This window comes from Littorina saxatilis, linkage group LG5, assembly GCF_037325665.1.
Source record: "Littorina saxatilis isolate snail1 linkage group LG5, US_GU_Lsax_2.0, whole genome shotgun sequence".
NCBI classification, from domain to species: domain Eukaryota; kingdom Metazoa; phylum Mollusca; class Gastropoda; order Littorinimorpha; family Littorinidae; genus Littorina; species Littorina saxatilis.
The window spans coordinates 36,113,069-36,127,239 of record NC_090249.1 but is presented as its reverse complement, the minus strand read 5'-3'; the positions used below and the strand labels follow the sequence as shown (position 1 = coordinate 36,127,239).

At 43.5% G+C, this 14,171-nt stretch overlaps 1 protein-coding gene across 1 annotated transcript in view; it reads left to right on the top strand.

Annotated features, from left to right (window-relative positions):
* Positions 1 to 14,171, top strand: part of LOC138966997 (uncharacterized) — a 34,524-nt gene that overhangs the window by 9,157 nt on the left and 11,196 nt on the right. Inside the window, exons 7-11 of the mRNA XM_070339414.1 lie at positions 8,813 to 8,950; positions 9,346 to 9,466; positions 10,181 to 10,446; positions 11,749 to 11,835; positions 13,647 to 13,770. Coding sequence (XP_070195515.1) covers positions 8,813 to 8,950; positions 9,346 to 9,466; positions 10,181 to 10,446; positions 11,749 to 11,835; positions 13,647 to 13,770 — 736 coding nt within the window. The remainder of the gene's footprint in view (positions 1 to 8,812; positions 8,951 to 9,345; positions 9,467 to 10,180; positions 10,447 to 11,748; positions 11,836 to 13,646; positions 13,771 to 14,171) is intronic.

Sequence of the window (14,171 nt, the reverse complement as noted above, 5' to 3'; positions counted from 1 at the left end):
GCTTTTCTGTATCACTCTTCGTTTTAACTTTCTGAGCGTGTTTTCAATCCAAACATATCATATCTATATGTTTTTGGAATCAGGAACCGACAAGGAATAAGATGAAAGTGTTTTTAAATTTATTTCGAAAATTTAATTTTGATCATAATTTTTATATTTTTAATTTTCAGAGCTTGTTTTTAATCCAAATATAACATCTGTATATGTTTTTGGAATCAGAAAATGATGGAGAATAAGATGAACGTATTTGGATCGTTTTATAATTATTTGGTTTTTTTTTACAATTTTCATTTTTAATGACCAAAGTCATTAATTAACTTTTAAGCCACCAAGCTGAAATGCAATACCGAACCCCGGGCTTCGTCGGAGATTATTTGACCAAAATTTCAACTAATTTGGTTGAAAAATGAGAGCGTGACAGTGCCGCCTCAACTTTCACGAAAAGCCGGATATGACGTCATCAAAGACATTTATCAAAAAAATGAAAAAAACGTCTGAGGATATCATACCCAGGAACTCTCATGTCAAATTTCATAAAGATCGGTCCAGTAGTTTAGTCTGAATCGCTTTACACACACACACAGACAGACAGACAGACACACACACACACACACATACACCACGACCCTCGTCTCGATTCCCCCCTCTACGTTAAAACATTTAGTCAAAACTTGACTAAATGTAAAAAGGAAAGAAAGTACGACTCGAGAGCAAAAAAGTGAACCGGCAGACGGACAGTCAGTGCAAGCTCGCACGCACGCACGCTCGCACGCACGCACGCTCGCACGCACGCACGCACACACATACACACACACACACACACACACGCACACGCACGCACGCACTCACAGACAGTCTCCCTTGCGTAGGACTAACTTGTGCATCCTGAACTCAGGTCAAAAAGGGTTCGGCTCATTTTCTCCCTGACAGGATGCCTTGAGTCTGGCAAGGAAACCGATTATTTTTTTTTATTTTTATTTTGTTGTTTACATATTTAGAGCTTTTTGTAATGTATTATTGATATAAGCAGATTCGCGATCGTCGATAATGATTTTTCAGGGTGTTTTGTAATTTTTAAATTACAAAGGAATTGATAATGTAAGACAGTTTCAGGCGAGCTATTTTTCGCGGCTGTATTTACTGTGCAAACAACTCTAAATAATTTATGGCAAAAGTGTCACGTGATAATTAACCGTTTGGTTTCGGCGCTCACTGGAGCAGACGTTTTTTTCTGTAACCAGTTGACAGTGATGAAACCATATACACTCTTCAAAAAAAGTTAAGGATCACTTTTTTACAAGCACGCCACACAAAACAGACAAGACCGAATTCTTTCATTTTTAAAAAATTATATAATTGAACAACCAAGGAGTAATGACAAACAAAGCAAAGATCGAACGCGGCAGCGACAATTTAGCTAGAGTGTGTCAAACGTGACAACCCTCGAAAATGGAATTCACAACAATGTGAATCAGTGTCAATAACGCGTGTGCCCTCCGTTGTGTGCCAGGCATTCAACGCATCGTTGGTGCATGGAGTGGATCAGGTTGTATATGAATGCTCTGGGAACTCCATTCCACTCCTGCTGGAGCCATTGCAGCAGTTGACCCAGATTGGCAGGAGGAGGGTGATGTTGCTGTACCCGACGACAACGCTCGTCCCACATGTGCTCTATGGGGTTCAGGTCCGGGCTGTTGGCTGGCCACAGCATCCCGTTGACCCTGGCCTGCTGGATGAAGGTGTTTACAGCTGCAGAGCGATGGGAAGGTGCGTTGTCATCCTGAAGAATCGCACGAGGGCCGATCGCTTGGAGGGCTGGAACGACCAGGGGTTGCAGGATCTCATTCTGGTAGCGGACACCGGTCAAGTTGCCCACTACAGGGTACAGCGGTGTCCTTAGACGTGTGCTGATCCCTCCCCAGACCATCACAGAGCCTCCGCCAAAACGCTGTCGTTCCAGAACAGCGCCTTCTGCGAAGCGCTCTCCGCGACGCCTCCACACTCGGATGCGACCATCAGCAGGTTCCAAGCAAACGCGGGACTCATCTGTAAACAACACATGAGCCCACTGCTGACGTTGCCATCTCACATGTTGAGTGCACCAGGATTGGCGAGCTGCTCGGTGATTAGCAGTCAGGGTTGTTCCTCGGACTGGACGCCTTGTACGCAAGCCAAAGTTGTGTAAGCGGTTTCGGATCGTCTGACCACTAACAACAGTGTTGGTGGTAGCTTGTAGGCGTTGCCTAATGTTGTTTGCCGTAGCCATTCTTTGTTGCATGGCCTGCCTCTGATCGAATGAAGCGATCCACTCTTTGTGGGGTGACTCTGGGCCGACCAGAACGTTGTCGCTCCTGCACTCTTCCAGTTGCTTGGAATCTCTGTTTTAGTCTGATGATGACAGAAAGAGCCACTGCAAGCCTCTGGGCCACTTTCCTGGCAGCAACACCGTCTTGTATCCATCCTATTGCCCTTCCTCTATCCAAATCGCTCAGTTTTCTTCGTGGGGGCATGTTGCTACTGTGCATACTTGTGTCAGCGTGTCAACCTTTAAACACAAGCTGGTGAGCGATGTTCATAGCCAGGACCCTGTTGTAGCACGTGCATCACAACCTTTTGCCCTGGCATGCGTTCCGCAAATTTCATGGGGCTATAAAAACACCCTTTTTGAGTCACTTGAGAAAAAGTGACTCTATGTAATCGGTCAGTGTTAGTCTGTCCGGCCGGCCGTCCGGCCGGCCGTCCGTAGACACCACCTTAACGTTGGACTTTTCTCGGAAACTATCAAAGCGATCGGGCTCATATTTTGTTTAGTCGTGACCTCCAATGACCTCTACACTTTAACGATGGTTTCGTTGACCTTTGACCTTTTTCAAGGTCACAGGTCAGCGTCAAAGGAAAAATTAGACATTTTATATCTTTGACAAAGTTCATCGGATGTGATTGAAACTTTGTAGGATTATTCTTTACATCAAAGTATTTACATCTGTAGCCTTTTACGAACGTTATCAGAAAAACAAGGGAGATAACTAGCCTTTTCTGTTCGGCAACACACAACTTAACGTTGGGCTTTTCTCGGAAACTATAAAAGTGACCGGGCTCAAATTTTATGTGAACGTGACTCATTGTGTTGTGAATAGCAATTTCTTCCTGTCCATCTGATGCCTCATATAATATTCAGAACTGCGAAAGTGACTCGATCGAGCGTTTGCTCTTCTTGTTCTTCCAAAATGCAGAAGCTTTTGAGAAGTCCCACAAAGGGAAAAAACTCTGCCTGCCTAACAAAATTCTAGGTCAAGACTAATTGTTCATTTGTTAAATCAAACACATTAATCTTTTAATTATTATGTTGATGTTTAATTTTTGGTAATTTTTTATAATTAGGTCCGTTTTTTCAACCGATCCTTAAATTTTTATGAAGAGTGTATTACGGTCTCCTTCCGGCAGCAGTCCCAAAATTTCCACTTGTTTTGACCTTAGAGCGATGTCTTTATCATAACTGTGAAGAACAGAACGGAGATCACTGTCGAAGTCGGCCAATCTGCAATCATTTTCGTCTCGCGAACACTGACCTCAAATTTAGATCAGTGCTCGCGAAAAACATATGGGAGATAACTCTGTATTCTTGTTTTAATAGATTCGCGTAGGACTGTAGCGTCCGGTCAGAGAGACAACTGGCAATAGCCCTGGAGCGATGATTATCAGAATGTAACTTGTGTTGATAACATTAATTAGACCATTCTCCCAGACCTGCTCCCGCCAGATTTGTTCCCCGGAGTTCTTCTGACTACAGCAACCAATTCTGTCCGCGATGTGGGTCATCTCGATGAGATTTTGATAGCGAACAGATAGACAGACAGACAGACAGACGGACGGACGGACATATAATCTACGTTTTTCATATATGAATAGATTCCAATATGTATTTTTTTCTTAACAAGTACCGACCTTTATTACGTACACTTGTACTATTCTTTCCCAACAGAAATATCGGTCAATTCTTGTTTTTATATTTAGTCAAGTTTTGACTAAATATTTTAACATCGAGGGGGAATCGAAACGAGGGTCGTGGTGTATGTGCGTGTGTGTGTGTGTGTCTGTCTGTCTGTGTGTGTGTGTGTGTAGAGCGATTCACACTAAACTACTGGACCGATCTTTATGAAATTTGACATGAGAGTTCCTGGGTATGAAATCCCCGAACGTTTTTTTCATTTTTTTGATAAATGTCTTTGATGACGTCATATCCAGCTTTTCGTGAAAGTTGAGGCGGCACTGTCACGCCCTCATTTTTTAACCAAATTGGTTGAAATTTTGGTCAAGTACTCTTCGACGAAGCCCTATTGAACAACCAAGGAACAATGACAAACAAAGCAAAGATCGAACGCGGCAGCGACAATTTAGCTAGAGTGTGTCAAACGTGACAACCCTCGAAAATGGAATTCACAACAATGTGAATCAGTGTCAATAACGCGTGTGCCCTCCGTTGTGTGCCAGGCATTCAACACATCGTTGGTGCATGGAGTGGATCAGGTTGCATATGAATGCCCTGGGAACTCCATTCCACTCCTGCAGGAGCCATTGCAGCAGTTGACCCAGATTGGCAGGAGGAGGGTGATGTTGCTTTACCCGACGACAAAGCTCGTCCCACATGTGCTCTATGGGGTTCAGGTCCGGGCTGTTTGCTGGCCACAGCATCCTGTTGACCCTGGCCTGCTGGATGAAGGTGTTTACAGCTGCAGAGCGATGGGGTGGTGCGTTGTCATCCTGAAGAATCGCACGAGGGCCGATCGCTTGGAGGGCTGGAACGACCAGGGGTTGCAGGATCTCATTCTGGTAGCGGACACCGGTCAAGTTGCCCACTACAGGGTGCAGCGGTGTCCTTAGACGTGTGCTGATCCCTCCCCAGACCATCACAGAGCCTCCGCCAAAACGCTGTCGTTCCAGAACAGCGCCTTCTGCGAAGCGCTCTCCGCGACGCCTCCACACTCGGATGCGACCATCAGCAGGTTCCAAGCAAACGCGGGACTCATCTGTAAACAACACATGAGCCCACTGCTGACGTTGCCATCTCACATGTTGAGTGCACCAGGCTCGGCGAACTGCTCGGTGATTAGCAGTCAGGGTTGTTCCTCGGACTGGACGCCTTGCACGCAAGCCAAAGTTGTGTAAGCGGTTTCGGATCGTCTGACCACTAACAGCAGTGTTGGTGGTAGCTTGTAGGCGTTGCCTAATGTTGTTTGCCGTAGCCATTCTTTGTTGCATGGCCTGCCTCTGTCGAATGAAGCGATCCACTCTTTGTGGGGTGACTCTGGGCCGACCAGAACGTTGTCGCTCCTGCACTCTTCCAGTTGCTTGGAATCTCTGTTTTAGTCTGATGATGACAGAAAGAGCCACTGCAAGCCTCTGGGCCACTTTCCTGGCAGCAACACCGTCTTGTATCCATCCTATTGCCCTTCCTCTATCCAAATCGCTCAGTTTTCTTCGTGGGGGCATGTTGCTACTGTGCATAATTGTGTCAGCGTGTCAACCTTTAAACACAAGCTGGTGAGCGATGTTCATAGCCAGGACCCTGTTGTAGCACGTGCATCACAACCTTTTGCCCTGGCATGCGTTCCGCAAATTTCATGGGGCTATAAAAACACCCTTTTTGAGTCACTTGAGAAAAAGTGACTCTATGTAATCGGTCAGTGTTAGTCTGTCCGGCCGGCCGTCCGGCCGGCCGTCCGTAGACACCACCTTAACGTTGGACTTTTCTCGGAAACTATCAAAGCGATCGGGCTCATATTTTGTTTAGTCGTGACCTCCAATGACCTCTACACTTTAACGATGGTTTCGTTGACCTTTGACCTTTTTCAAGGTCACAGGTCAGCGTCAAAGGAAAAATTAGACATTTTATATCTTTGACAAAGTTCATCGGATGTGATTGAAACTTTGTAGGATTATTCTTTACATCAAAGTATTTACATCTGTAGCCTTTTACGAACGTTATCAGAAAAACAAGGGAGATAACTAGCCTTTTCTGTTCGGCAACACACAACTTAACGTTGGGCTTTTCTCGGAAACTATAAAAGTGACCGGGCTCAAATTTTATGTGAACGTGACTCATTGTGTTGTGAATAGCAATTTCTTCCTGTCCATCTGATGCCTCATATAATATTCAGAACTGCGAAAGTGACTCGATCGAGCGTTTGCTCTTCTTGTTCTTACAAAATGCAGAAGCTTTTGAGAAGTCCCACAAAGGGAAATAACTCTGCCTGCCAAACAAAATTCTAGTTCAAGACTCATTGTTCATTTGTTAATTCAAACACATTAATCTTTTAATTATCATGTTGATGTTTAATTTTGTGGCAATTTTTTATAATTAGATCCGTTTTTTCAACCGATCCTTAACTTTTTTTGAAGAGTGTATTACGGTCTCCTTCCGGCAGCAGTCCCAAAATGTCGACTTGTTTTGACCTTAGAACGATGTCTTTATCATAACTGTGAAGAACAGAACGGAGATCACTGTCGAAGTCGGCCAATCTGCAATCATTTTCGTCTCGCGAACACTGATCTCAAATTTAGATCAGTACTCGCGAAAAACATATGGGAGATAACTCTGTATTCCTAGTTTTAATAGATTCGCGTAGGACTGTAGCGTCCGGTCAGAGAGACAACTGGCAATAGCCGTGGAGCAATGCTTATCAGAATGTAACTTGTGTTGATAACATTAATTAGACCATTCTCCCAGACCTGCTCCCGCCAGATTTGTTCCCCGGAGTTCTTCTGACTACAGCAACCAATTCTGTCCGCGATGTGGGTCATCTCGATGAGATTTTGATAGCGAACAGATAGACAGACAGACAGACAGACGGACGGACGGACATATAATCTACGTTTTTCATATATGAATAGATTCCAATATGTATTTTTTTCTTAACAAGTACCGACCTTTATTACGTACACTTGTACTATTCTTTCCCAACAGAAATATCGGTCAATTCTTGTTTTTATATTTAGTCAAGTTTTGACTAAATATTTTAACATCGAGGGGGAATCGAGATGAGGGTCGTAGTGTATGTGCGTGTGTGTGTGTGTGTGTCTGTCCGTGTGTGTGTGTAGAGCGATTCACACTAAACTACTGGACCGATCTTTATGAAATTTGACATGAGAGTTCCTGGGTATGAAATCCCCGAACGTTTTTTTCATTTTTTTGATAAATGTCTTTGATGACGTCATATCCGGCTTTTCGTGAAAGTTGAGGCGGCACTGTCACGCCCTCATTTTTTAACCAAATTGGTTGAAATTTTGGTCAAGTAATCTTCGACGAAGCCCGGACTTCGGTATTGCATTTCAGCTTGGTGGCTTAAAAATTAATTAATGACTTTGGTCATTAAAAATCTGAAAATTGTAAAAAAAAATAAAAATGTTATAAAACGATCCAAATTTACGTTTATCTTATTCTCCATCATTTGCTGATTCCAAAAACATATAAATATGTTATATTCGGATTAAAAACAAGCTCTGAAAATTAAATATATAAAAAATATTATCAAAATTAAATTGTCGAAATCAATTTAAAAACACTTTCATCTTATTCCTTGTCGGTTCCTGATTCCAAAAACATATAGATATGATATGTTTGGATTAAAAACACGCTCAGAAAGTTAAAACAAAGAGAGGTACAGAAAAGCGTGCTATCCTTCTTAGCGCAACTACTACCCCGCTCTTCTTTTCAATTTCACTGCCTTTGCCATGAGCGGTGGACTGACGATGCTACGAGTATACGGTCTTGCTGAAAAATGGCATTGCGTTCAGTTTCATTCTGTGAGTTCGACAGCTACTAGACTAAATATTGTATTTTCGCCTTACGCGACTTGTTCTTTTTTAAGAACAACAAGTGAGCTATACGTTTGTCATATAATATTATGGCATGTGAAAACAAGTCGCGTAAGGCGAAAATACAATATTTAGTCAAGTAGCTGCCATTTTTCAGCAAGACCGTATACTCGTAGCATCGTCAGTCCACCGCTCATGGCAAAGGCAGTGAAATTGACAAGAAGAGCGGGGTAGTAGTTGCGCTAAGAAGGATAGCACGCTTTTCTGTACCTCTCTTTGTTTTAACTTTCTGAGCGTGTTTTTAATCCAAACATATCATATCTATATGTTTGTGGAATCAGGAACCGACAATGAATAAGATGAAAGTGTTTTTGAATTGATTTGGACAATTTAATTTTGATAATAATGTTTATATATTTAATTTTCAGAGCTTGTTTTTAATCCGAATATAACATATTTATATGTTTTTGGAATCAGCAAATGATGGAAAATAAGATAAACGTAAATTTGGATCGTTTTATAAATTTTTATTTTTTTTTACAATTTTCAGATTTTTAATGACCAAAGTCATTGATTAATTTTTAAGCCACCAAGCTGAAATGCAATACCAAAGTCCGGGCTTGGTCGGAGATTACTTGACCAAAATTTCAACCAATTTCGTTAAAAAATGAGAGCGTGACAGTGCCGCCTCAACTTTCACGAAAAGCCGGATATGACGTCATCAAAGACATTTATCAAAAAAATGAAAAAAACGTTCGGGGATTTCATACCCAGGAACTCTCATGTCAAATTTCATAAAGATCGGTCCAGTAGTTTAGTGTGAATCGCTCTACACACACACACAGACACACACACACACGCACACACGCACACACGCACACACGCACATACACCACGACCCTCGTTTCGATTCCCCCTCGATGTTAAAATATTTTGTCAAAACTTGACTAAATATAAAAACACCTTTTGCAAACATTCAAGATTTTTCTTATTTCAGACTCCGCCCGGTGTTTACTGCCTGTTCCGAAAGCCGACAAGAAAACCACCAATGATCAACAACCATTTCTACTACAGAGAAGAGATCTCCAATCCTGGAAATGATGACGGAGATTTTCCGATGATCTCCGAGTCTGACGTCAGTATCTGAATTTATCTTCTGTACAGGAGTCAAATATTTTATTTCTTGTGTATTTATTGTTCGTGCATGTATTAATCTTGCTTATTTATTTTTTTTGTAATGATGGGGCAAACATGAAATGACGTTAAAAGTTAAAGAAACCTACAAAAATGAACAATTAAGTGTGATATTTAGTAAAATAAAATAAAATTGAAGTAAACCGAACAAGTATACAATAATTCCCAAAAACAATAAACAGCCGCAGCTATACGTACATGTACTTCACACACGTGAACAACGAACGATTTCTCTAAAATTAAAAAAAATAATACATTAGTCGATTAAGCCTCTGTGAGGATTTTGGTTAACCTATTATCTCTGACTTTTGTTAATTGTGTGGGTCGTTGCTACAGATCTGGTATGACTATGACCTTCAACTGGTGCGGTTTGACGAGAGGACGGTGCCAGCAGGTGTGTCCGCTGACTTTAGTATGTCCAGCGGTCCTTTCCGCGTCATTCATGACTATGGAGTTGGTAAGATATTTTCATAATTCGCTTTTAATATACGATGAAATAGTTGCCATCAAATTGAATGTTTGAATAATTATTTACGTATGCGTTCACAGGGGAGGATCTAGGGGGGTTTCCGGGGTTTCCGGACCCCCCCCCCCCCCCCCCCAGCCGAAAAAATAAAGAAAAAAATAAGGACAAATAAATAAATTTGAAAACAAAGAAAAACTGATGGCTCAGATTGCACCAGATTGCTCCGTTTTCCTTGATTTTTATCAACATTTTCATGTAGTAGGTTCGAACGCTTCGCGCCCTCTGTTAAACGCTTCGCGTCGTCGAATTGTCCCTAACAGAAATGTGGAACCCCCCCTTAAAAATGATGTGATCCGCCCCTGGTTCAACTCAATTAAGTAAATTGACGAATTCCCTGAACATTTCATGTCGTGTATAACCGTCGGAGACAGTTCATGTATTTTCTGACGGGTTCTTGAGATCCACGTGTATACTGTTTGACTTCTTGGAATGACTGTAACTAAACATAAAACTTACAGGTTGGTCTGGTCATCGCTCTGATTTACAATTGATTTTTACACCACTCAGTTTGCACCGCTTCTTGGAACTTTGCTGGGAAAGCATGCTGACGCCGTCTTCATGATTAAAATGGACGATATAGCATTAGGCTTTTCCATGCACGGGAAACTCACTGAACATTTCTGTCTTGTGTGGTGGCGTGTCCAGGCGTACAATACACGATAGCCGTGGACATGAACGAATGCTCAGTGGACCCCATTCCTCTCGACTCCAAAGGGTTCGACGCCGTCTACAACATCACGCGCCAAACGCTGGGCATGCGCAAACCCATGCAGTTCTTCAACCTGAACGAGACGACTTACCTTTACGCCGGACAGAGGTTGGCTCGCGGTCAGCAGTGTGACGTTTTTCAGGCCGTGCTGACCAACATACCTGGACACGGAATCGTCGTCTACGAGGTCTACTTCCTTTCGGTGAGTATAGAGAGTGTGAATTGTCGTCTTTGAAGTCTACTTCCTTCAGTTAGTGGACATTTCTGTTTGAAACTGCTCAGACTTTTTCTTTTTTCGTCTTTACACCTGTTCCTTGTCCCGTTGTGCTCTCACACCGCCCCGTCTCTGCTTCGTTCCGCTGCCAGATTTGTCGATTTTACAGACGCTCCAGGGGGGGATGTCGGGTCGCTACGGTAGGCTACCCTCGGAAGATGACACTGCACTTCTGCTGAGTCACTTCGACGGTGTTCAGTAGTGGGTCTGTCCCGAGCTAACGGACGCAGCCCACTACCTACTATGCCCCCTACTAACGACATTGACTTTTAAGTCGCGGAGCCAGACCGAGTGAGCGTCCCCTCCAGAGAGCAGACCGCCACCACGTCCCTCCGTCGACCCCCCAGAACGTCACACGTTGAAGACTGACAGCAGAACTACTATTCAGGGAAGGATCGAACAGGAACACTGAGACCAAGGTCACCATGAGAGCTCCGGGCATGAAGGGCCACAAGAGCAAGGACAATTTATATTTTGGATGATTAATGAGATGAGGATGATTATAATGATGATGCTTTGGATTTCCAATTTGGTTTGAGACTACGTGACAGGGCAGCACTCTACGCTTACTGTCATAATATATCCTGGCGTCAACCAGGCCCGAGAACTGCCGCACCTGCGGTGTTGGTCAGGTATACATTACCTGAGCACCCTCAAAGTCGCATTCGTTAAGTGAATGACACTCGGCTGTGTGATCCCAGCCTTCCCATAGGAACCATATCACTTCCACCCTGATGGGATTCGAACCCACGACCTCCCGGCCCGCAGCCCGATGCGCTAACCACTGCGCTACGGGGGCCGGTTGAAACTGCTCAGACTTCGATGGTTTGCTTGGCATGCATACATGACGCAAGTCTGGTTAATCTTCGTTCAATTTCAAGGTCACATTAGGGTCGAGTTCGTGTCAAAAAGTAGGAAATATAATGTCCTTGACCGGTTCCAGAGTTTGGTCACCTCCAGGCATTACGCAAAACCTGGTTGACGCCAGTAGAATTTCAACGACACAGCAGAGTCGAGGTTTGGGAAAATAATGAAAAAATGTATGATTGTCTGGAACATTTTTCAAGCAGGTATACGCGTTGAAACTGTTCACACTCCCAAAATTTAGTGACTTCCATCTCTTCTCAATCTTTAAATCAAGCGGGGTCAAATTTGGGTCATGTAATGTCTGAATCGTATTACATACGACGAAAGTGAGTCGTTTGATCATTTGCCTTTCTTGTTCAACAGGGTGCGGATGACATCACAGACAGAGGGTCTGACAGCGACTACAATAGTATCAAAGCCATTCCGATGAGGATCATGATGTGGGAAACCGTTAGTAATCATTGTCCGTGTTGAGACGCTGGTTTTTGTGTGTCTACAAACGAATTGTGATCCTCGATCGAAATTTTCTATCTCATTATCTGTTTATGTCTCCGTTTTTTTGTGTCTGTATGTTCATGTCTGACCTTCTGTCTCTCCCAATGCGTGTGTGTGTGTGTGTGTGTGTGTGTGTGTGTGTGTGTGTGTGTGTGTGTGTGTGTGTGTGTGTGTGTGTGTGTGTGTGTGTGTGTGTGTGTGCGTGAGTGAGTGTGTATGTGTGTTTGTGTGTCCATGTGTGTGTGGCGTGCGTGCATGTGTGTGTGCGTGCGTGCATGTGTGTGTGTGTGTGTGTGTATGCGTGAGTGTTTATGTGTGTGCGCGCGAGTGTTAATGTGTGTGTGTGTGTGTGTGTGTGTGTGTGTATGTGCGTGTGTGTGTGTGTGTGTGTGTGTGTGTGTGGTGTGTGTGTGTGTGTGCGCGTGCGTGTGTGTGAGTGTGTGCGTGTGTGTATGAGTGTGTGTTTATGTGTGTGTGTGTGTGTGTGTGTGCAGGGGCGGACGAGGGTGGGGGGGGGGGTTTCTGGGGTTTCCGGAAACCCCCCCCCCCCAGCCAAAAACAAAACAAAAAAAATTGTGTTTTTTGGGGGCATTAATCAGTGACAAAATCTGCTGCCTGAAACTGGTAATGATCATCCTCAGAATGCACCAGAATGCACCATTTTGCATCATTTTTTGACTCGCATGCGAAGCAAAAGTGAGTCTATGTACTCACCCGAGTCGTCCGTCCGTCCGGAAAACTTTAACGTTGGATATTTCTTGGACACTATTCAGTCTATCAGTACCAAATTTGGCAAGATGGTGTATGATGACAAGGCCCCAAAAAACATACATAGCATCTTGACCTTGCTTCAAGGTCAAGGTCGCAGGGGCCATAAATGTTGTCTAAAAAACAGCTATTTTTCACATTTTTCCCATTTTCTCTGAAGTTTTTGAGATTGAATACCTCACCTGTATATGATATATAGGGCAAAGTAAGCCCCATCTTTTGATACCAGTTTGGTTTACCTTGCGTCAAGGTCACAGGAGCTCTTCAAAGTTGGATTGTATACATATTTTGAAGTGACCTTGACCCTGAACTATGGAAGATAACTGTTTCAAACTTAAAAATTATGTGGGGCACATGTTATGCTTTCATCATAAGACACATTTGGTCACATATGATCAAGGTCAAGGTCACTTTGACCCTTATGAAATGTGACCAAAATAAGGTAGTGAACCACTAAAAGTGACCATATCTCATGGTAGAAAGAGCCAATAAGCACCATTGTACTTCCTATGTCTTGAATTAACAGCTTTGTGTTGCATGACCTTGGATTACCTTGACCTTGGGTCAAGGTCACATGTATTTTGGTAGGAAAAATGTGTAAAGCAGTTCTTAGTGTATGATGTCATTGCTAGGTTTAGTTATTTGACCTTGACCCTGAAGGTCAAGGTCATGTAAAGGTCAAGGTCAAGCATGTGAGTCGTATGGGCTTTGCCCTTCTTGTTTCAAAATTTTCCGGGGGGGCATGCCCCCGGACCCCCCTAGCAAGCTAGGGGCTTCGCGCCATCGGCTCGGCGCTTCGCGCCTTCACACCCATATCTTCACAATATACTTTTGGAACCCCCCCCCATAAAATGAACTGATCCGCCCCTGGTGTGTGTGTGTGCGCGTGTGTGCCGTAAACGTTATTGAAATGTATGTACATTTCAGGTTAGTTTAGTCCAACAGACCCTTCACACACATAAACACGATCAATGCAAACTGTATACACATTTATGCAGGGAACTCTGGACCAGCAGTATGAGATTCACGACTTTGATCAGGATTCTGCGCAAGCTAACGCCTTCGACGTGACGCCATGCTTCCCAGGACAATCTTCCATCGACTTTGAAATCGCCCTGAAAGGTCAGAGTCTTCCCTTGCTACTTTCCTCTGAGTGTAAGGGTACAATGCTTCATTACTTGACATGTAAGGGGCCGATGTGTTTTACTCATCGATGGACAGACCGAGCTGGGCCGAAAGCGGAGGTGCAGGACCCATGCGGTACCTGACTGCTGCACCACGTACCAAACGCTTCATGACAGTGTGCGAACGAGACGAAGACTAGACTTGATATGTGCATGCAAGGCTTGTACAACTGTTGAATTTGTTTCATTATTAGAAAGACTTCAAAACTGCAGCTCTGCACAGGGAACAAAAATCGGAGTGTGTTAGAATCAAATCCCTTCTTCTTTCCTTCCTCCTTCATTTTCCTTTTGTTTGTTTTTCTCCCTGAGCTTTTCTAATAAACCTGCACGGACTGTCAT